Source organism: Lethenteron reissneri, chromosome 39 (assembly GCF_015708825.2).
Source record: "Lethenteron reissneri isolate LAM-NWPU_2019-01 chromosome 39, ASM1570882v1, whole genome shotgun sequence".
Classification (NCBI taxonomy): domain Eukaryota; kingdom Metazoa; phylum Chordata; class Hyperoartia; order Petromyzontiformes; family Petromyzontidae; genus Lethenteron; species Lethenteron reissneri.
In genome coordinates this window covers 8,782,456-8,803,933 of record NC_083817.1, presented here as the reverse complement: position 1 = coordinate 8,803,933, position 21,478 = coordinate 8,782,456, and the positions used below count along the sequence as shown (strand labels likewise).

The following is a 21,478-nucleotide window of genomic DNA, read 5'->3' as shown; positions in this document are numbered from 1 at the left end:
GAGTTGAGGTGGGGGGGGGGGCCTGCCTGGACGTGTATCGCAGGCTGCAGTGGGTTCACGAACGTTCGTTAATAAGCACTGCGAGGCCTTGGAAGGAAAAATATATAATTGTAGTAATGGGCAACGATTCGGGCAATGCCCCTTCTTCTGCATGGCACATATTGCCCAAAACGTCAACTGTTATATATTTACAGTTTAACGCGTAGTCGGCTTTCATGACCAATATTTTCCATCATCGAGGTTTTTGGGTTTAAGACCGTAACAGGAGGATCTCTCCACAACTCTGGCTGTCGCCTGATTATGCTCGTTGTAATTAGCGGAGAAACGTCGCGATAGTCGAATTGCAAATGTTGTCGTGGGTTTACTCTCCAACACGCCGGCGTGCTGTAGGGGTAAAGAATTGCCATGTTTTCTCGACGTGGTGACAAACCCATCTAGTTGGCTGTGTCCGGTGGTGGCGGGCTTAACGTCGCATTTTTATTCACGCGATGTAACCCCAAAAACATCTGAGGATCACAAATGCCGCTGACGGGGACGCGTCGAGCACCGCGCTCCGTCCATGCCGTGCGGCCGCGAACGTCGTCCGCTCGTCCGACTGACCCCCCCCACCCCCCCCACGCTCGCGCGCAGACCATGACGGTGCACGTGACGCCGGTGGACAACGAGGTGCCGCGTGAGGTCGCGGGCGGCGTCGGGCGCGCCCTGGCGGTGCGCGAGACGGAGCTGGCGGTGCTGACACGGGAGATGCTGCGGTTCAGCGACGCCGACACGCCCCCACAAGAGCTGCTCTACGTCCTCGTGCGGCCCTGCCGATTCGTGGACGGCGCCGGGTGAGGGTGGCGGCCGTTGGCTTGCCGGCGGTTTTGAATCGTCGTGGTATCACGGCGGCGATGTTACGATACCGCGTGCATGTTGACCGTCCCCGCGACGTCATTATAGGCGCACGTCTGCCAAACTTGTCCCATAGTTTGGGTTTTGCTGGATTTGGCGGTCCCGTCAGAACTGGAGTTTAGCCACGTGAAGTGCAGAAGCTTTTCTTTAGAACCGCTGACTGTGTTCAGTTTGTTGTCCTTCCCCCCTGCACGCCCGATTAGCGCGGTTGGCTACGTACGGTGCGAAATAAGTTTATGATACATACGTACAACCGAATTTAAGTGAAAGGTTTTATATTTGTTGGTATCCGGGACCATAAACTCTGTACAATTGGGTAAATCCAATTAAACCACAAGTGGTGGAAACCTCGATGTCTGTCAACAATGTCAGGAGCGCCAGCTCAGCGCTTGGCCTCCACACGGCACTGCGTCCGAGTCGGTTCTTCTCGATGCACGGCGGTGACTACACAGCTGCACGAGGCTGCCTGTAATCCAGCGCTGTAGAGGTAGTGTAATGTTCTTGGAGGGAGACGGAGTCTTCGTAGAGGCAACACGCTTCATTTTACCAAACAGTTTACACTAATCCCTAACACAAAGGGGTAATGGCCCCTTCCACCCACAACCTGGGGAGGTACAGCCTCCGGGCTATCGTACCTACAACTCTCCCTAGTTGAGCCCTCCGGCTAGCTAAACCTAGGGGAGGCTGACCCACCGCTGGCCCAGTGGGTCCCTGACCACTGGCCCGTCCGGACTTGGCCCTTACAAGGGCATCAGGCCGAGAGAACCTCAGGGTCCTAACCCCACGACCACTGGCACCGCCCTGAGCCCCGGCCCTTAGAAGGACCTCGGCGGCTTGGGGTCCAGGGTCTTCTTCTTCTTCAGGCGGCTTCTGGCTTCGGCTTGAGACGGACTGACTCGCACTCTCAGGGACCCGCCTTATATACTCTTTCTCCCTGAGGAGCGGGGCTCTGGGGGATCGTAGCTCCTGCCAGCCCCGTCCCCTCAGAGGGGTTCCAACCGCCGTTGGCCCGACCGGTCTGGACCGGTTTCTACCCCTCCCCATGGTTGTGGCGCATGTGTGTCAATCATGACCACCACAGTAGCAGCAAGGGTTGGTGGATCACGAGCCTCACGATGAGGAGGTGCCGCTGGCATACCCTGGCTCTGCCAGAAGCAGATGGGATAGAGTGTTTCCCCCTCGCACGCGTGGGTTTACTCTGGAGTGCTCCGGTTTCCTCCCACATTTAAACACTCATTAGCTCTTTCGTGTACGTCATCAGTTTTTCTTCCGATTCTGTTCCGATGACGTATTTGTACATCATGAAAACGAAACCATGAAAATAAGTGTATCGGTACAGAGGCTCCCATAAGGCCGTGCGGGAGGGCGTGTGGCACAGTTGAGCCGCTCGCGCGTTCCGAGATTCAGAGGCGAACGGGACCGCCCACCCTGCAACTTGCGGACGTCTCCGAACGGGAAAGGGTTAATTGGCCGGTAACACCTTCACATATAGAGGACCGCAGAGCTCGGGCGATTGTGGCCGCCGGCTCTCCGTGTGACCGCCTTCCCGCTCGTCAGTGGTTCCCCACGTCTCTGAGAGTCGCTCTTTGCCTTAGAGAGCGAGCGGACGCTGGACGTCGCGGCGTCACATGTTGAATTTTTAAAAAAATTTCGTGACCGGACGTCGACTCACCGCACCCGAGAACCCAGTTTGATGGGGGGGGCGGGTGCCCGGATTTGAACCCAGGATCTTAGCGGTTGCCAAGTGCTCCCTGAGCCCCGAGCCAGCCGGCCTCCTGCCTGGTTTAACGAACATCGAATGCTGCCGGGTTTATTTATTTATTTGTTTATTTTTTCTTTTTTTCCTCCGGGGTTCTCCGTGCAAGAGATTCATTGTGGGACTGTCGCGGCAGCGTTGACGTCGGCTTGCATCGTGTGCCTCGACAGCGGATCCCTGGACGCCGGGAAGCTCGTGTCAATGGACAGCATGACCAAGGCGACGAAAGACGCTTCGGTGGCTGAGATCCGCTCCTTCACACAGGTTGTTGTCATAATTATTATTATCTGGCCGTCGCCTGATGAAGCTGGTTGTAATTACTGGCGGAACGTCGTACTTGGATTGTAAATGTTGAGGCTTGGCTCTCCCACACACCGGTGGTGCTGTACTAGTGACGATTTGGCCACGTTCCGTTTACGTGACAACCCTTACTAGTTGGCTATGTCGGGTGGTGTCGTTTTAATGACACATTTATATATTTACGCGATCTAACCCAAAAAAACCTTTATTATGGATTATTATTATTACTACTACTGCGATGCTTCATTCGGCAAGAAACTAACCCCGAGTTCGATTCCCGCTCACGGCCAACACCGGTGACCATTATCTGAACCGGTCCTGGGCCTGCCCTAGGCCTCAAATGAGTACCTGGTGCGGTGTGTAAACATCGCCACTCGGGAGACAAAGGCAGTCGGGCGTGGTGCTGGCCACACCACCCCCTAGTGCGCCGTGCCGGCCTTCATAGGTGCTCACTAACAGCACTTGCCCCAACAGTCTGTTTAAAACTCATTTCTTTGGAACTGCTTCATTGTGTTTAGTTTCTTCTCCTTCCCCCACACCTCCAATGAGCACGGTTGGCTACATAGGGTGGGAAAGAAAGAAGTTCTACATACGTACATGCATATGTAGGCTACCCGGGTGACCTTTGTGTGTGTGTGTGTGCAGCACGCCGTGAACCACATGAAGGTGGCGTACATGCCGCCCATGGCCGACGTGGGGCCCTGGCCGCGGTCCGTGGAGTTTGCCTTCACCGTCACCGACCGGCACGGCGGCGTGGCCGAGGGCTTCACGTTCAACATCACCGTGCTGCCCGTGGACAACCAGCCGCCACAGGCACGCGCACGCACGCACATGCGCACGCACGCACACGCACGCACACACACGCACACACGCACACACACGCACACGCGCACGCACGCACACGCGCATGCACGTGTGTCGGGTGGTGTGAGGGTGTTGACGACGCGGATGTGATTGGATCGTTACCGCGGCACCTAATCCAACAATTGATTACGAAATTGGTAGGAGGTCACCGGACGCTTGTCGGTATCGTCCGCGAATGAAGAGGGGACAGCAGGCACCCGCAAACGAACCTGTGCGCCTATGCGTTCGTGCGTGTGCGTTCGTGCGTGCGTGTGCTTGACGAGTATCTGAATCTGTGCTGGGCCTTTCGTAGGTCGACTCAGCCTCAAATGAGTACCCGGTGCGGTGTGTAAACATCGCCACTCGGAGACAAAGTCGGCCGGGCGTGATAGGTGTTCGCTAGCAACACCTGCCCCAAGAGTCTGTTACGGCTATACGGGAGATCTTTGTGTGTCATGTACACGTGTGTGCGTGTGTGTGTGCGCGCGTATGCGTGTGTGTGCGTGTGTGTGCGCGCGTATGCGTGTGTGCGTGTTTGTGCCCGCATGTGTGTGCGTGTGTGTGTGCGCGTATTTGCGCATGTGTGTGCGCGCGTGTGTGTGTGCGCATGCAGCTGGAGGTGTTCCCCGTGCACGTGGACGAGGGCGCGTGGTGCGCCCTGGGGGAGGAGGCGCTCTCCGTGTGGGACGCCGACTCGGAGGCGGCGGCGCTGGCGCTGCTCGTGTCGCGCCGCCCGCGCCACGGGGAGCTGCTGCTCGACGGCGTCGCGCTGCTCGAGGGCGACCGCTTCACGGCGGCGCACGTACGGGACCTGCGGCTCACGTGAGCGCACGCGGCGCGGCGGCGAGTTCACGTGCGCTACGGCAACACGCGGCACGGCCGCACGCGCAGACGCACGAACACGCGCGGCGTACCACGTAAACAACAAACACGGCGCGGCAACGCGCGGGAAGTGTCGCCGTTGACGTCGTTGGAAACTTGTACCGACCGCGATGCCGTCGGCAGTTATCAGCACGACAGCTCGGAGACGCTGGAGGACGACGTCGTGATCACGGCCACCGATGGCACCAACACCGCAGAGGGAGTCCTTCACATTCAGGTGACCGAGGGATGCACGCACGGACTTGTGACAAGACGGAGAGTGCTAGCATTAAAGCGCCGTCTTAACCCTCTCCCGTTCCGAGACGTCTGCACGTTGCAGGGTGGGGAGCTCCCCGAGCGGCTTGGTGTAAAATTTATTCAGATAGGCGCAGCGCCGCTGTTTTCTAAAGCACTGTACTGTGCTCACCGCAGAGAACCGTGGCGACACGACGGCACTCTGCGATAGCCGGCGCCAAACTGTGCCACGCGCCCTCTTACTTCCGATTCCGTTCGCAATAGTTTCGATGACGCACGCACGTTTCGACGTACACGCACGTAGTCAGAACCGATTCGGGCAGAAAAGAAAAAAAATAAACTGATGACCGTTCATTATCGGAACAGGTGAAGGGTTTCGTTTGAAAGCGTCAAAAACAACCACAACGCAAAACCTGACTCCTACCCACACTTGCCTCCCCCCCGATCCCGCAGGTCTCCCCCGTCAATGACGAGTCCCCCCAGCTGCTGGCCGGGCTGCTCCCCGAGCTGCCGTGCCCCGAGGGGGGCGCGGTGCCCGTGACGGTGGCCCACCTGGCGGCGCGCGACGCCGACAGCGCGACGGGCCGCCTCCTCTACCTGGTGGCGCGGGCGCCGTCGCTCGGCGCGCTCACGCGGGCCGGCGTGCCCACGCTGCGCTTCACGCAGGGGGACGTCGCGCGGGGGCTCATCGCGTACACTCACACGGGTACGCGGGGGGTGCCAGGGCACGTGCACGTGGTTATACGTGCGTGGGTCACGTGAGTGTAGCCCTGACAGACTGTTGGGGCAAGTGCTGTTAGCGAGCACCTATGAAGGCCGGCACGGTGCACGAGGGGGTGGGCGGCCAGCACCACGCTCGGCCGCCTTTGTCTCCCCAGTGACGTTGTTGACACACCGCACCAGGTACTCATTCGAGGCTGAGTCGAAATAGGTGAGGCCCAGGACCGGTTCAGATAATCGTCACTGGTGTTGGCGCAGCGCGTTAACCGCTGCACCACCGCTCCCCATAACCGCTCTGACTTGGGTGCACACACAGACACACGGGTACGCACGCGGGGATATGCGCGCACCCACGGGTGGGTACACACGCATGGGTCACGCATGGGTCACACACACACGCGACCTGAAATCGGTGAATTGGTCAGAAGTGTCGCAGTTTCACTTCTCAAATCTTTGACCCTTTCTGGAAATAATACTACATTTTAAACACCAAATAGACACCCATTATTACAAGGCATCAAGCAACCATTAACCACACATATTTGTGGTGAAACATACGAACATTTGCTTTCATAACGTACGCAGAACTTGAAACCGATTGGCCGGCACCAGAGCCAGCGTCTTTCATGGCTGTGTCTCACCGGTGCTAGGCGCCTTGTCATCGGTGCAGTCTATTTGGTGTTTCTTAACACCTCTTGAGTCTCAACACCCTCCTGTATTACATCCTCCGCGGAGCATCTGTGAAACTTACTGGACATCTGTGAAGAATAACTTTACAGCTCGTGGGATACCTCCGGTGATTCTGATGTCAACTTCCCGTTATTCTTGGCCACGTCTATTTGATCACCTTCACATTGGCAACAAGGGTCACGTAGACAATCCGTTTGTCCGCCGGTCCGTCCGCGTCTCCGCAGGAGGGGAAATCGGACTGCATCCCGTCCACGACACGGTGACGCTGGTGCTGTCCGACGCCGAGGCTGGCAGCAGAGCGGACGGCGCCGGCGGCGACGACGACGACGACGGTGCAGAGGGAGGCGAGCCGCCCCCGCTCCCCGCTCACGACTCGCTGCCCATCCACGACCTCAACATCACCGTGACGCCCGTCGACAACGAAGCGCCGTCGCTCACCGTGGGTGCGTGCGGGGCGCTCGCAGGGCCCCCGGGGACATTCCTCGAGGACGGCCGCTCGTTACGACTGAGCGGCGGTCTTCGCACGATCAGCTTCCTGTTGCGCTCGGCCACGTCGAGATATTGGAAGCTGTTGAAGTGACGCGAACTTCGGGCGGTACTGACGAGTGAGGTACCCGGTCTGAGCTCACCCGGACTAAATGTGGCGCGAACATCCTGAATAACCAGAGCTCGACGTAACAACAGTGATGCCATGCGCTTACGGCACCGCGGTGGCTAGGAGATGTTGACTACCTCGCCTGGTATGCAGGAGGTCGTGAGTTCGACACCCTGACGCCTGCTGCTGTATATTTGGAGTTTGCGTGTCTCTCTCTCTCTCATCATCATCACGGTGGCTAGGAGATGTTAACCACCTTGCCTGGTATGCAGGAGGTCGTGGGTTCGATCCCGACCCTGACGCCTGCTGCTGTATATTTGGAGTTTGCGTGTCTCTCTCTCTCTCTCATCATCATCACGGTGGCTAGGAGATGTCAACTACCTCGCCTGGTATACAGGAGGTCGTGGGTTCGATCCCGACCCTGACACCTGCTGCTGTATATTTGGAGTTTGCGTGTCTCTCTCTCCCCGTGGTCGCGTGGATTTGTCTCCGGGTCCTCGGGTTTTCCCTCCACGCGGCGGATAACCATCATCGCCGGGGAGACGACCGTGGTCGCTGCGTGGTTGCTGGCCACACCACACACCCACCCCCGCGGGAAACTCCGCTGCCGGCACTCGTACCGTGCGCTCGCGATGACAACGCTTGCCCCGACCGGCCCCCGTGTGTCTTACAGTGGGGGGGGTTGGGATCTTTACCTTTGGTTGTGTGGCGGTGGCACAGGCGCGGTGCTACTGGTAGAGGAGGCGGGCCGCGTCCGCGTGTCGGCGGAGCACCTGACGGCGCTGGACCCCGACACGCCGCCAGAGCGGCTGCTGCTCGTGCTGGTGGCGCCGCCGCGCTTCGGCTTCGTGGAGAACACGCGGCCGTCGCCCGGCCACGAGCGCAGCAACGCCGGCATCAGCGTCGGTACGGTGCTGCCCGGTCGCCTCTTTCACGCACGTGTGCGCACGCGCGCAACCCGCACGCGCGTGCGGCGCGTTTGGGGAGACGCACGTTTGGATCTGGCGCACGGCCTCGCGAAAATATGCACGTGAACGCAAAAGCGACGATAACGATGGTGATAACGATGGTGATTACGATGGTGATAACGATTATGAAAACAATGATCAATATAACGATGATGATAAAGATGATTAAAACAATGATTATAACAATGATGATAATAATGAGGATAACGATGATGATAAAAATGATGATGACGATGATTATCACTGCCCAGTTGGTTGAGCCGCACCTGCTTCAACATTGTCTCCCGTTTATGTCCTTCCCTCTCCTTCCCTCTCTTCCCCCCCACCCCCCCCCCCCCCCCCCCCCCACCGTGCTCTCTGCTGCTGCTGGTGCTGCCCTAGGCTCGTTCTCGCTGCACGACCTGCTGGCGGGCCACGTGAACTACGTGCAGTCGCGCCACGAGCGCGTGGAACCCACGGGCGACCAGCTGGCGCTGCACGCGACGGACGGCGAGCGGCGCTCACGCGACCTCGTCCTGCACGTGCTCATCGCGCCCGCCAACGACGAGCCGCCCGCCCTCGTCGCGCACAACATCACGGTGGGCGGGCCGCGGGGCCCCCACGCACGCACCGCGTGGGCGCCGGCGGTGGTCGTTACGGCTCCCGGCTGTCGGCGTTCGCTATTGTCGTGAGCGTCGTCGTCGTCGTCATCAAAGAAGTTCAAAATATCCAAATACATCATCGTGAGCAGGAGCAACTGCTCTAGCGGTATTAGCGATTGATGATTGTCAACAGCAGCAGCAGTTGCAGCAGTGTTAAGGATTAAGGTCATCGTCATCGTCATCACCGTTGTGATCATCTTGACGATCATTTCATTAAAAGAGGGTTTATCAACTCTCTACCAAGCCGCTCACTGTTCTCTCTCTCTACTCTTCTCCTCTCTCTTTCTCCTTTCTCTCCTCTGCCTCCCGCCATCTCCCAGGTGCTGGAGGGACACAGCAGGGAGCTGGGACCGTCGGTCATCGACGCCGTCGATCTGGACGTCCCCGCCGACGCCCTCCGCTTCTCCGTGGTGGCGGAGCCCCGGCACGGGATCCTCGTGTGCGGCGCTCGTGGCGCCGACCCCACGCGGCGGCGCCGGCTCACGGGGACGCAGCAGCACGACGGCGCGGAGAGCCACGCCGGCGGCGATGACGCCGTGATGACGTCGTTCGGCATGGAGCAGCTCAAGCAAGGCACGCGGCGCCAGCGCGGCGCTGGCATTTAGGCGTGGCGCACTCGCGAGATGTTAACTACCTCGCCCGGTATACAGGAGGTTGTGGGTTAGATCCCAACCCTGACGCCTGCTGCTGTATATTTTGAGTTTGCGTGTCTCCCTCCCCGCGGACACGTGGATTTTTCTCCGGGTCCTCCGGTTTTTCCCTCCACATTTGGAATCAACATCGCGCGCTTAGAGTCTTGGCTGCAATACATTTCCACGTGATGAGCCATTTTGTTGGGCTGACATTTGTGGCCAGGTTCGCTACTGAGAAAAATAGTTGATCGTTTTTAGTTCATTCTGCTGCTTTCTGTTCGTCTTCCATCGTTTGGTGTCTACCATTGGGGCACATCCGCCGGCAGCTCTTTTTACCGAGGTCCGCGCTGCTCCACGCATCTTCCCTGAGCTGCTCAGGGCCGTGGTTGCGCTCGGTATGTGCGTGTGCACTTGTGTGGGCACGTGTGTGTGGGGAGCGGTGGTGTAGCGGTTAGCGCTACGATCCTAGCGATTCCCGCTCACGGCCAACACCGGTGACGATGATCTGAAACGGTCCTGGGCCTCCCCGAAATCGACTCAGCCTCAAATGAGTACCTGGTGCGGTGTGTAAACATAGCCGCTGGGGAGACAAATGTGGCCAGGTGAGGTAGCTGGCCACCCACCCCCTCGTGTGCCATTTCGACCTTCATAACAGCACTTGCCCCAACAGTCTGTTAAGGCTATACGGGGGATGTTTGTCTTTGGCATATGCGTGTATATATGCACGTGCGAGAGACGGTATGCGTGTATTAGTGTTTGTGTGTGAGTACAGAACTGACTGTATATATATGGAGGCGGCCGGGCGTGGTGCTGGCCACTCACCCCCCTCGTTGCGCCGTGCCGGCCTTCATCGGTGCTGCTCGCTCACAGCACTTGCCCTAACAGTCTGCTGAGGCTATACGGGGGGATCTTTGCCTTTGTAGGGGGCTTGCGAAGGACACTACTGCCATACACGGTGGGTCGATCGGGGGGATCTCTGTCTTCACGGTGTCTCCGTCTCCCCCTCTCTCTCTAACCGTCCCCGCCGGCGCGCAGGCCTGGCGCTGACGTACGTCCACGACGGCTCGGAGAGCGCCGACGACGCGTTCTCGGTGCGCGTGTGGGACGGGGCGCACGCCGCCACGGCCACCGTCAACGTGCGCGTCCAGCCGGTCAACGACGAGCCACCGCGCCTTACGCGGTGAGCCCTCGCGTGGGGAGGGGGGGCCACCCCACCACCGCCCCCCGCGGCGAGCCGTGCGCCGCGCCGCTGAGAACGAGGCCCTCATGCGGCATCGGACAGAGCGAGGGGTCGGCAAAGCTGCGGCCCCCGGAGCCGCGTGCGGTGGCTCTTCAACGGGCTCCTTCGTGACGTCACTCGTCGAGGACCGCCCTCTCGTGTTCGCCGCAGTGCATTGCGCGGTCCCTTTGAAATATTGAGGGCGGTTTGTTGTTTGTTTGTTTGTTATCGAATTCGAACACGCACGCAAAAAAAATGTTTCTTCTTGTTATTTTGGTTTGCCGACCACCGGCCACAACGAACCTCCCGGCTCACCCGTGCGTTGGTTCCACGTCGAGTGCACGGCCGCGTTGTGACCGCGGCGCCGCTGCCGTACTCCCCGTGCAGGAACGCCGGGGCGTGGGTGGATTGGGGCGAGAGCCGCGTGATTTCCAGCGCCGAGTTGGACTCTGAGGACGGAGACACGGGACGCGACGGCGTCTCCTTTGTGCTCGCCGGCGCGCCCCAGCAGGGCTCGCTGCAGCACAAGGTGCGAGCTTGCCGGCATCGCATCGCCCCACTACATTGTATCACATTGCATCGCCCCACTACATTGTATCACATTGCATCGCCCCACTACATTGTATCACATTGCATTGCCCCACTGTAGTACATTGCATCGCCCCACGCTTGTTTCTCCGCTGCCAGTCGGACGGGGGCGAGTGGCGTGAGCTCCTCGCCGGCGCCGCCTTCTCCCAGGAGGACGTGGACGAAAACCGCGTGCGCTACCGGCACCGCGCGGCGCCGGCGCCGGCGGCGGCGGCGCTGCACGACTCGTTCCGCTTCACGCTCACTGACGGGGACAACGCTGCCCCCACTTCCTCCTTCGTCGTCTCCATTCGCGATGCGCTCAAGGGCAAGTGGCTCGCGCGGGGATGGGGGGGCGGGCGGGGGGGTGGAGGGGGGGGTGGGGGGGTGAGGGTGAAGGGGGCGGTAGAGAGAGGGGGGTGCCCCGGAACTGCGCAGGATAAAAAAAAAATCTGGCCAGAAAGTTACTAAACATGATTATGATGTGCGTAATAATATCTTGTTCTAATATATTTGCGTAGTTTTTACTTCATTTAGTGAATTGTCGAAGATCAGAGTGCACACCCTGCTAGTTTAGTTTTCATACTTTAGTTTAGAGTGACTTGATAACCCCGCTCATTTTACAGGTCATCACACCGTTAACTTTGATTGGCCACATAAAGAAACTGTTGGTACCAACAAGTGAGATATCTGGTCTGTGCTCGTGATCGATAACCCTCACCCCAACCTTGCCCCCTAATCCTGCCAATAACCTTTTTTTTTACATTTTATTTTACCAGGTAAGGCCCACTGACCTGGCCACAAATGATAACTCATCAAAGTGGATTATCATGTGGAAATTTACCGAAGCCAAATATTCTAAATGCATGTTGTTGATTCTAAATGTGGAGGGGGGAAAAACCAGAGGACCCGGAGGCAAATCCACGTGGCCACATGGAGAGAGACACGCAAACTCTAAATATATAGGCGTTCCGGTCGGGATCGAACCCATGATCTGGGTTCGATCTTGCCACCCTGGCGTGATGTTAACGACTCGTGATCCTAACCCTGCGCCTGAATTCAACCGTGACCTTTAACTCTAAACCTGCTTCTGGCCCTGACACTAACCCTAAGATTGCCTCCAAATTGTACGTATGTATGTTGAACTTCTTTCGCACGGTACGTAGCCAACCGTGCCAATCGGAGGTGCAGGGGAAGAACAACAAACTGAACACAAATAGCACTTGTTGAGAAATGTGTTTTCAAATCAGGATGTAAAGTGGATAGCTCCCAGCGGCTTCCTAATATCAGAGCGTTCCAGATAGCCGCAGAAGCGCATCTGAAAGCGTGCGATGCAGTGACCATCTTCGCTTGATGACCATCTACACGGATCGAGGAATGAGTGACAGCGATCGAGGGGGCCTTAGGGGGATCACGAAAAGGGTAGAGGAGAGGGACGGGAAGGAGCGGAGGGGCGAGCGGAGCGGTGGGGAAGAGAAAGGGCAGGAGAGACGAGGCGACACTTTAAGGGGGCACCACCCACCCACCAGCAGCCGGCCTCGAAGGTACAGGGCGCCGTGGCTGGGGGGCTCCGTGACGACGTAGCGGAGGTCCTGGGGGGCCGTGTCGGGGCCGGTGAGACGGAGGGACGGCGCTCGTGATGGCCGCCAGCATTCCCTTGGTCACGTACGGGCTGCCGTTTAAAAAAATTAATTCACCCTGACCCTGTCGCTAACCCTAACCCCTCCCCCCAGCATACTAACCCTAACCCGAACTCCATCGTTCACTCGGACCCCAACCGCCCCCCCTCCCCTTGACCTTTGTCCCTTGACCCCCGCCCGCAGGTGACATCGCTTTGCGGACGGGCCGCGTGTCGGTGGCGGCGCGCGACTCCGCGTCGCTGTCGGCCGACGCGCTGCTCGCGAGCGACGCCTCGGGCCGCCCCGACGAGCTGCTGTTCGTGGTGACGGCGCCGCCGGCGCTCGGGCGCCTGGAGCTGGCGTCGAGCCCGGGCGTCGGCGCGGGGAGGTTCACGCAGGCGGACGTGGCGGCGGGCGCCGTGCGATACGTGCACACGGGGCCCGCGGGAGCCGCGCGCGACTCGTTCAGGTGGGAGACGACAAAGACAAAGGTTTCCCCCCCCCCACCCCACACACCACCACCACCATGCCCATGTTTGACTGCGAGCGGGAATCAAGCTTGGATAACCCGCCCCACGGATAATGGTGAAAGTTTCGCTGCAGAGCAGTACTCTTCATCGCAAGGCCCGCAGGCCACTGTCGGCCCCCCTGTGGCCGTGAGTGCGGCCCCTCACACTGATGACGTCTTATCGGCGAAAGTTCACCCCCCCCCCCCACACCCCTCTAAAAATGGATGATAGACACTCCTGTGTAGACGCTCGTGGCCCCCCTGTGTATGTGGCGCTGCGAGGAGGCCCGCTGGCTCAGAAGTTCGAGCGCTTTGCCGGAGCTCCTGAGATCGTCGGGAGACATCCACGCTTCGGCCACTTGTGGTTGCGCGCGGATTGACAATTGTTTGAGATTTTTACGGTCTCAGCCCGGGACGCCAAAAAAATAAGAAAAAACTAACACTTCAATTTGGTTCTCCGCTCAATGTGGCCCAGAATTCCAATCGCTGAGAAAAACAATCATACGTAGCTGTTTGACTGCCATGCGATGAACGTTACTCTGAGTGGCAGGGCGGGTGGGAGCATGCTTACTCGTGCGTGGACCAGAGCTCACTTGACGGGAAAGCAGAGATATTGTGTCCAAACTCATTTTTTATTGTTGTTGAGCATTATGGGTCCCTCCCTCTCATCCCTCCCTCCCTCTCCTCCCTCCCTCCCTCTCCTCCCTCCCTCTCCTCCCTCCCTCTCCTACCTCTCTCCCTCTCCTCCCTCCCTCTCATCCCTCCCTCCACAGTTTCCTGGTGAGCAATGGCCTCCGCACGAAGCTAGGCTCGGTGGACATCGACGTCGAGTCCCGGGACGTCCTGCCGCCCACGCTGGAGCGCAACGGCGGCCTGCGCCTCGCCGAGGGGACGCTGGCGGCCATCACGAGCGCCGCCCTCCATCTCACCGACCCCGACACGGCCCCCCAGGACCTCCGCTACGTCGTCACGGAGCCCCCCAGACACGGCGCCCTGTACCTTCGAGGACAGCTGCTGGTGGGTGGGTGGTTGGGTGGTTTGGGTGGGTTGGGTCGGTGGATGGTTGGGTTGGGGAGGTCGGTGGTTGTGTTAGTTGGGTGGGTGGGTTCGGTGGTTGCAATGGCGGAGCCAGGATTTTCAGGTAGGGGGGCAACCCCTCCAGCAATGAAAAATGATAGAGGAGTTGTTAGTAAGTAAGGACTTGTCCCTTGCTTTTTATTCGACGCGTGTGCGGCGATGGCGCAGCCATCGATCGAGGGTCAAATTCGAACCGCGTTGTGTGATCAGCATCGCGCTCGCTGAAGGTGAATGCCTTCAGGGAAGTCGTGTCCTGTATACGCAACTGCGCACAATTCTGAGTCACTTATAGCTGCTTTGCCGATTACTTATTGCCAATTATGGACTATTGTCCTATCATCTCATAGAGTCCCTGCCACGTAATAATATGCTGCACGGTGGCAATGGGGATCGCAAAATGCCGATTTATTACTAATAAACCCAAATGATCCAATCAAAATTAGGTATTTCGATCGGATCATTGGGGGGGCATGTGCCTGGTTGGTTGGGTGGGTGGGTTGGGTGGTTGGTGCCCTCTTAAAGCTTCACCTCTTCTCCATTGCCCATTCCCGGCTCCAACCCCAGCTCCCTGTGCAGGCACCCCCAGCACCGGCCGCCCGATCCCCCTCTCCTAACCCCAGGTCCCCCACACCTCCAATTAGCGCGGATGGCTACGTACGGTGCGACGGAAGTTCAACAAACATACATAAATTATCTTCCTCTTCCCTCCCGTCGCCCATTCGACTCCTTCCCGTCCCTCCCCTACACACTTTCGCGATCCCCCCTCTATCGCTGTCACTCATTCTTCAATACCTTGTAGCGCACACCCCTGCCAACAGCATCATTCCATTCTGTGTTACCTTGAGTGAAGGCACTCTATAAATATCAATTAGATTCGAATCACGTACGGTGGTAACACTGCCATTTATACAAAATGTATTACCCTATTTTCCGGATTATAAGACACCCTGGAAATTACGACGCACTGCACACTTTGGGGGAAGGTGCACTGCCCAGAAGACCGTGCGGCTGGAATGTGGCGAGATGTTAACTACCTCGCCTGGTATGCAGGAGGTTCGTGGGTTCGATCCCGACCCTGATACTTGTATATTTGGAGTTTGCACGGAGTTTGTGTCTTTCTTTCCGTGGTCACGTGGATTGTTCTCCGGTTTTTCCCTCCACGTTTAGAATCGACGACACGCGCTTAGAGTCTTTGGCTGCTATAAATTTCCACCTGATGATAAGCCACTTCCTTGACCTATCATTTGTGGTGGCCAGGTCGCTTCTGAAAAGGAGCTCACTGGGCCTTACCTTGTAAAGTAAACAATGGTTTAGTTTAATAGATAATACAACGTTTTCTTCCTTTGCCTCTCCTGCTCTTCCTCTCTTCCTCGCCCTCTCCTCGCCCGTCAGGCAGTGGACGAATCGGGCTCGCCGGCGTTCACCCAGCTCGACGTCGACCAATCGGACGTGGCGTACCGGCACTCGGGAGGACCCGCTCACCTCGACCACTTCTCCTTCCTGGTTCGCGACCCCACCGACCAGGGCGTCCTATTGGAGGGACGGCTCACGCCACAGCCAATCGTCTTCAGCATTCAGGTGAAAGAGCGCAAAGAAGTGAGGCACGGGGGGGGGGGTGGGGGCTTTGACCTTTGGATCGAGGTCACTCGTCTGCCCTCGTAATCTGGAACTCTCCCTTCCCCCCCCCCCCCCCCCACGATCTCCACTGAATGTTCCGCGGCCCCTGTTCAAGTTCCCGTCTCAAGACTTTCCTCTCCTCCTCCTCCTTCTCCTGCCTGTGACTGACTGCCTCACTCTCCGTTAGCCGTGTCCCCTCTCAGAGACGCAATCACGGCCTTCCTTCCATTTAGCCCTGCTCATGATATTCGCTCAACAACTTTGCATGTACTTATTTCGCACCTTCCGTAGCCAACCGCGCTAATCGGAGGTGCGGGGGAAGGACAACAAACTAATTGTTGCTGCTGCTGCTGTTCTTGCTGCTCCCACTGTTGTTGTCGCTTCTGTTGCTGCAATTGTCTCTGTTGCTGCTGCTGCTGTTTGCTTTTCCTGTTGCTGCTGCTGCTGATGTCACTGCTGCTGTCGTCCCTGCTGCTGCTGCTGATGTCACTGCTGCTGCTGATGTCACTGCTGCTATCGTTAATGCTGATATCGTCACCGCTGCTGTCGTCAATGCTGCTGCTGATTTCACTGCTGACGCTGTCGTCACCGTTGGCATCGTCGTCGTCGTCGGTGGTGGTGGTGGTGGTGGTGGCGCTGGCCCCAGGTGGAGCCTCTGGACCGCGTGGCACCGCGCGTCACGCTGCTCTCTCCCCCGCGCTCCGTCGAGTCGCTCCGGGGCGGCCGCTACGGAATCCGCATCACGATCCGTCACCTCCGTGCCACCGACCACGACGACGACGCCGCCGGCAACGACGAGGACATCACTTTCTCCATCATGCGGCCGCCCCTCTACGGATACTTGGAGAACACCGCCAATGGTAACTGTGGGGAAAGGGGGGGGGTTGAGGAAGTTTATTAACCCTTCCCAACCAAGGTTGAGAGCCTTACTGCGTCGCCTCCGATCAGCACGTAAAAGGTTAAGCGTACATACACGCAGTGCTGGATTACTGGCAGCCGCGTTCTGAGCCACCACCGTCCCGGCCGTGACGAGAACGTGTCCATTCCCAAGATGTAGTTGTGAGCGCGACGCGGTGCTGTTGGTCGGCGCAGGTGACTTCATCCGCGGGAGCTTCTGCCAGCGAGAGCTGAGAGAGAAGCGCGTGATGTACATCGTCAACCCCTCGCTGGACGTCACGGAGGACAGCCTGGAGTTCCGCGTGTCCGACAGAGCCGGCAACACGGGGGAGACGCAGACGTACGTACGCGAGACGCACGCAGCACCCGCACGGACGGAGGGGCAGAGAGAGAGAGAGAGGCATGCATTCGGACAGAGGGCAGACAGACCACATAGAGAGTGAGAGACAGATGGAGAGTGTCGCTCCTGTGCCCCCCCCCCCCGCTCCCCCGACTTCACCTCTGCACCCGCCACCTCCCCGGGGTGCAGCCTGCAGCTGGAGTGGGCGCGTGTGCAGATGGCGGAGGTGTCGGTGCGCGTATGCGAGAACGTCGGCACGCTGGCGGTGAGGTTGCTGCGTAGTGGCTGTGCCCAGGACTCGGCGTTCGTCGGAATCAAGGCGAGTGCCACGCGCTTCCTTCTGTCCGTCCGTGTGTCCGTCCATTTGTTTTCTCCGACCTTTTCTTTACCCCATTTATCTCTGTGGAATCGCCGTCTGTTTGTCTAACCATTCGTGTATTTGTCCATCCATCCAGCCTTCCATTCATCTGTCCATCGAGTCCGTTCCCTTGTTCATTCCCTCGCCTGCTTGTCTGTATGTGTGTCCACCTATTAATGTGTCTACCTGTCTACACACTCATCCATTCATTTGGTTACTTTCCTGTACGTCCCATCCATTAATTTGTCCACTTGTCTGACCGCCTGTCTGTAAGCGCATCAACCACTTATCTCTTCTTCCGCAGCGCGTCGTCTCTCCCGACGCTTGACTCGGGGTCAGTTCCCTGAAGCTTCCACATGGTGGCTCACAGATCAGAGAGTTGCTTCGACGAGCAATTACCACCCTCAGGTGCACGACACAGCCATTCACTTGCATTGACCTCAGACGCGGCTCCGTGATATAGCATTGGGGAGACAAAGGTGGCCGGGCATGGTGCTGGACCACACATCCCCCTTCGTGTGCCGTGCCGGCCTTCACAAGTGCCACTCGCTAACAGCACTTGCCCCAACAGTCTGCTGAAGGCTGTACGGGGGATCACACCACCCTTCGTCTTCTCTCCCGCAGGTGCGAGGGTTATCAGCTGTTGTCGGCAAGGACTTCACGCACAGCTCGGCCTCTCCTCGTGCAGTTCGATCCAGGTGCGAGCGAGCGAGCGGTTTGGTGCGTAAGCGGCTGGCTCCGGAGTGCGGATCGGTGACATCCGATCGAATCGCGAGCACGATTGGCATTCGCCCAATTTCTTTTTTTTTCTTTCAACGTTTTGATTATTCGATTTCGGGAGGAGCCCGGTACAGAGCACGAACCACGGCGTGGGCGAGGGGATACAGAAACTCCTGTGGGCAGAAGTCTCGAACGGTGCGCTTCTGAGTTTGGAGAGGAGGAAGGGGGAGTTTGGGCTCGCTGCTGCTGCCCAGAGGTCGCAAATGGGTTTTGATTCTTTACCTGTACCCATACCCGGCCGCACCAGGGTCGCAAACGGGTACCCGTACCCGTACCCGGCCGTACCCGTACCCTACCCGTATCCGGCCGTACCCGTACCCTACCCGTACCCGGCTGGATACGGGTAGCCGGGTATCGGGTAGGGTACGGGTATCGGGTACCCGGTTGCGATCTCTGCTGCTGCCCCACCGAGCGGGGACCGCAAGTGTGGTGTTTGTACTTCTATGTGGGGATGGGGGGGGGGGGAAGAAGAACTTCAGTCAGGGAGCAGAGGGAGCTGGGGGGGGGGGGGACGTTCGCGCGGCTCTCGTAGCGCGAGGCCATCATGAAGGAAGTCGTCTCGTCGTTGGCAGGCGTAGCCCGCGGGAGTTCTGCAGCTCGGGGTCTGTGTCCCCCACGTGTCATGCTCCACACCGAGACTCAAACTCGGCCCCGTGACGTCGGCACAGGCGAGCGAACGCACAGTGTCACCGCCGTTTGTCGAGTGGCGTCACAGGATTATTGAGGTCCGCTGGTGCAGCAGGCGCCGCGTAGCTTATGATGAGCACAGACCCCCCTCATCTCAGTCAGTACAGTGTGCTTTGAGAGAACTAATTTGAAAGTCTCTTTTGTTATTTGTATCATCATCGACCCACAGCACCTGGGTCTGCCCCACGACCTCCTGCCAGCGAGCCTTCCACACCTTGTGTGATGGCCTCAAGGTGCACCTAGCCTGGCACAAGCACGTGGGAACACCACGGGGCGATGAACGGTGGCTGCTGTTGTAGATCGATGACTGCGTGTGCATTGTGTGTGGAGTATCATTGTATACAATTTATACTTAGCAACAGGTATACATTTTACACACCAGTTCATTTAAGGCTGAGTTGACCGAGGGGAGCCTCAGGATTTGGTTCAGATAATCACCACTGATATTAGCCATTGCTGGGAATCAAACTCAGGGTGCCAGGTGCGTAGGAATGTGCATATAGCCTGTTCTGTTTACGAGCACCTATGAAGGCCGACACGGCACACGAGGGGGTGGGTGGCCAGGACCACACCGCACCACCTTTGTCTGCCCAGTACTGATGTTTACTCACCTCACCAGCTGCTAATTTGAGGCTGAGCCGACCTAGGGGAAGCCCATAACCTGTTCAAATATTCGCCACTGTTATTGGTCGTGAGCAAGTATCAAATTCGGGTCACCGGATGCATAACACAGCAGCGCTAACCGCTTACACTGCCACTCCCCGCATCACACACACACACACGCGGGCACGCGTGCGAGCGTGCATCACGGTGATAACACGACGCCCCAACAGTGCCAACCGGGATAAAACCTTGGGACGTCTGGAGACACGGTGATGCTGTGCGGGTTTCCTGTGTTCCAGGAACACGCTCCCTGGGGAAAAAACATGGGTGGGCGGGAAAAAATACATTTTATGGATAAAAACATTGGTCTGGAGTGGCCGGGTGGATCCGAGGTCAGGGTGGCTGAGCCACCGCCGCTGAGAGCCTGGGTTCGAACCCAAGCGTTGGTCAGCTGCAAGTTAGCCAGGATGTAGGCTGGAGCGGTTTGTTGGTGCCTGGTCGGTTGTCAGCGTCTGCACGAACCAACTGTCGTATTGTGTTTGGTTATACTGGTAGGAACCTCCTGGTTACACCAGCCCACAGGGGATTATTGTGTCCGTTGTGCAGGGAGGGGCTGGGTGGGGAGGGAGGGGCTGGGTGGGGAGGGGAGGGTGGAGAGGGGCTGGGTGGGGAGGGTGGGGAGGGGTTGGGTGGGGAGGGTGGGGCTGGGTGGGGGGTGGGAGGGGTGGGGCTAGGTGGGGAAGGGCTGGTCACCCCGTGGTGCCCTTATAAAACTCAACGTTTAACCTACTCACGCCGGCTTGTGCCCGCCCTCACAGTCGGGCATATTTGCGGAACACACCACGCCGCCGTTGACCCTGGCCATTGACCGAGCAACCCAACGTTCCTACCAGCTCCCACCGCAGGAATGTGTTTCACTTAAAGTTTAACACGTAGCAGGGCTTTCGCGACCAATATTGTTCATAACGTATGTTTTTTTGGGGGGTTAGATCGCGTAAATATAAAAATGTGTCGCTAAACCCGCCACCACCCGACACAGCCAATTAGTAAGGTTTGTCACGTGAACAGCACATGCCAGTTAGTTATTAGTTCAGCCCACCGGTGTGTTGGAGAGTGAACCCACGAAATGTACAATTTGAGTGCTGTGACGCTTCGCTGGAGATCACAACGACCAGCTTCATCGAGTGATTTGAATTGTTCACTTAAGTTTGCAATTCCAGCTGCGGGAATTTTGTTTTTTAATTATTATTCACATCCGACGGACAATGTTTGCGGGCGGATCTTGTGGATAAAACGCGCGAGCGTGGATACGGAGAGGCCCTGGCGGAAGTGGGTTCGGAGGTGGGCCGGTGGCGGCACCGCCTTCCCGCAAGCTGTGTCCTCGCACGGGGTGGTGCAATGCTCGCTGCGAGCGTCCGCGATTGGGAAGCTCGTTCGTCTCGCCACATGACGCCGAGAGCGGCGCAATTTGAACATTGCCGGGGAAATAATAATAATAATAATAATAAATAAATTATCTTGTGATATAATGAATAATAGTCAATAATAATAAAAATATGAGAAACAAATATAAATTAATAATAACGGAAATCTTTGGAAATAAATATTCAAATGTATTATTAAATTATTATACGAATCGCGAAGAGTGAATTCTCGATTACCCTGGGATATGGCAGCAGGAGGGCGAGCGTGTGCGAGATATGAACCTGGGTGAAGTAACACGCGGCTTATTCAGGTACGCTGCAAGCGCATTTATTATTCGTATTTATTTGATCTTAATGTCATTTATAAGCGCCTTGGCCAAGACGCTTCACAGAGAATTAAGACCGGTCCAGCGTGTCAATGTGACGGTGGAGATGAGGTGAATAGAAAAGACAAGAGGGAGTAGTGAGGGCAAATCTGCGATGCGTGAATTAAGTAAAAGCGAAATTCACGACAGGAAAATATGATGAATTGATTTGATGGATGGGGAATTGGTAGCCATGGATAGAGATTGTGAGTGAGTGGTAGCCATGGAGACAGATTGTGAATGAGTGGTTGCCATGGAGACAGAT

At 57.6% G+C, this 21,478-nt stretch overlaps 1 protein-coding gene across 1 annotated transcript in view; it reads left to right on the top strand.

Moving 5' to 3' along the window:
- The window catches only part of LOC133352003 (FRAS1-related extracellular matrix protein 1-like), a 61,825-nt gene that overhangs the window by 26,537 nt on the left and 13,810 nt on the right, over nucleotides 1-21,478 (top strand). The window contains 21 exon segments of the mRNA XM_061567682.1: nucleotides 631-830; nucleotides 2,818-2,911; nucleotides 3,593-3,760; nucleotides 4,404-4,612; nucleotides 4,796-4,889; nucleotides 5,360-5,612; nucleotides 6,541-6,759; nucleotides 7,632-7,817; nucleotides 8,261-8,457; nucleotides 8,841-9,093; nucleotides 10,188-10,332; nucleotides 10,759-10,900; nucleotides 11,059-11,266; nucleotides 12,762-13,026; nucleotides 13,839-14,082; nucleotides 15,535-15,720; nucleotides 16,406-16,619; nucleotides 16,852-16,996; nucleotides 17,186-17,315; nucleotides 17,979-18,032; nucleotides 18,034-18,052. Coding sequence (XP_061423666.1) covers nucleotides 631-830; nucleotides 2,818-2,911; nucleotides 3,593-3,760; nucleotides 4,404-4,612; nucleotides 4,796-4,889; nucleotides 5,360-5,612; nucleotides 6,541-6,759; nucleotides 7,632-7,817; nucleotides 8,261-8,457; nucleotides 8,841-9,093; nucleotides 10,188-10,332; nucleotides 10,759-10,900; nucleotides 11,059-11,266; nucleotides 12,762-13,026; nucleotides 13,839-14,082; nucleotides 15,535-15,720; nucleotides 16,406-16,619; nucleotides 16,852-16,996; nucleotides 17,186-17,315; nucleotides 17,979-18,032; nucleotides 18,034-18,052 — 3,625 coding nt within the window.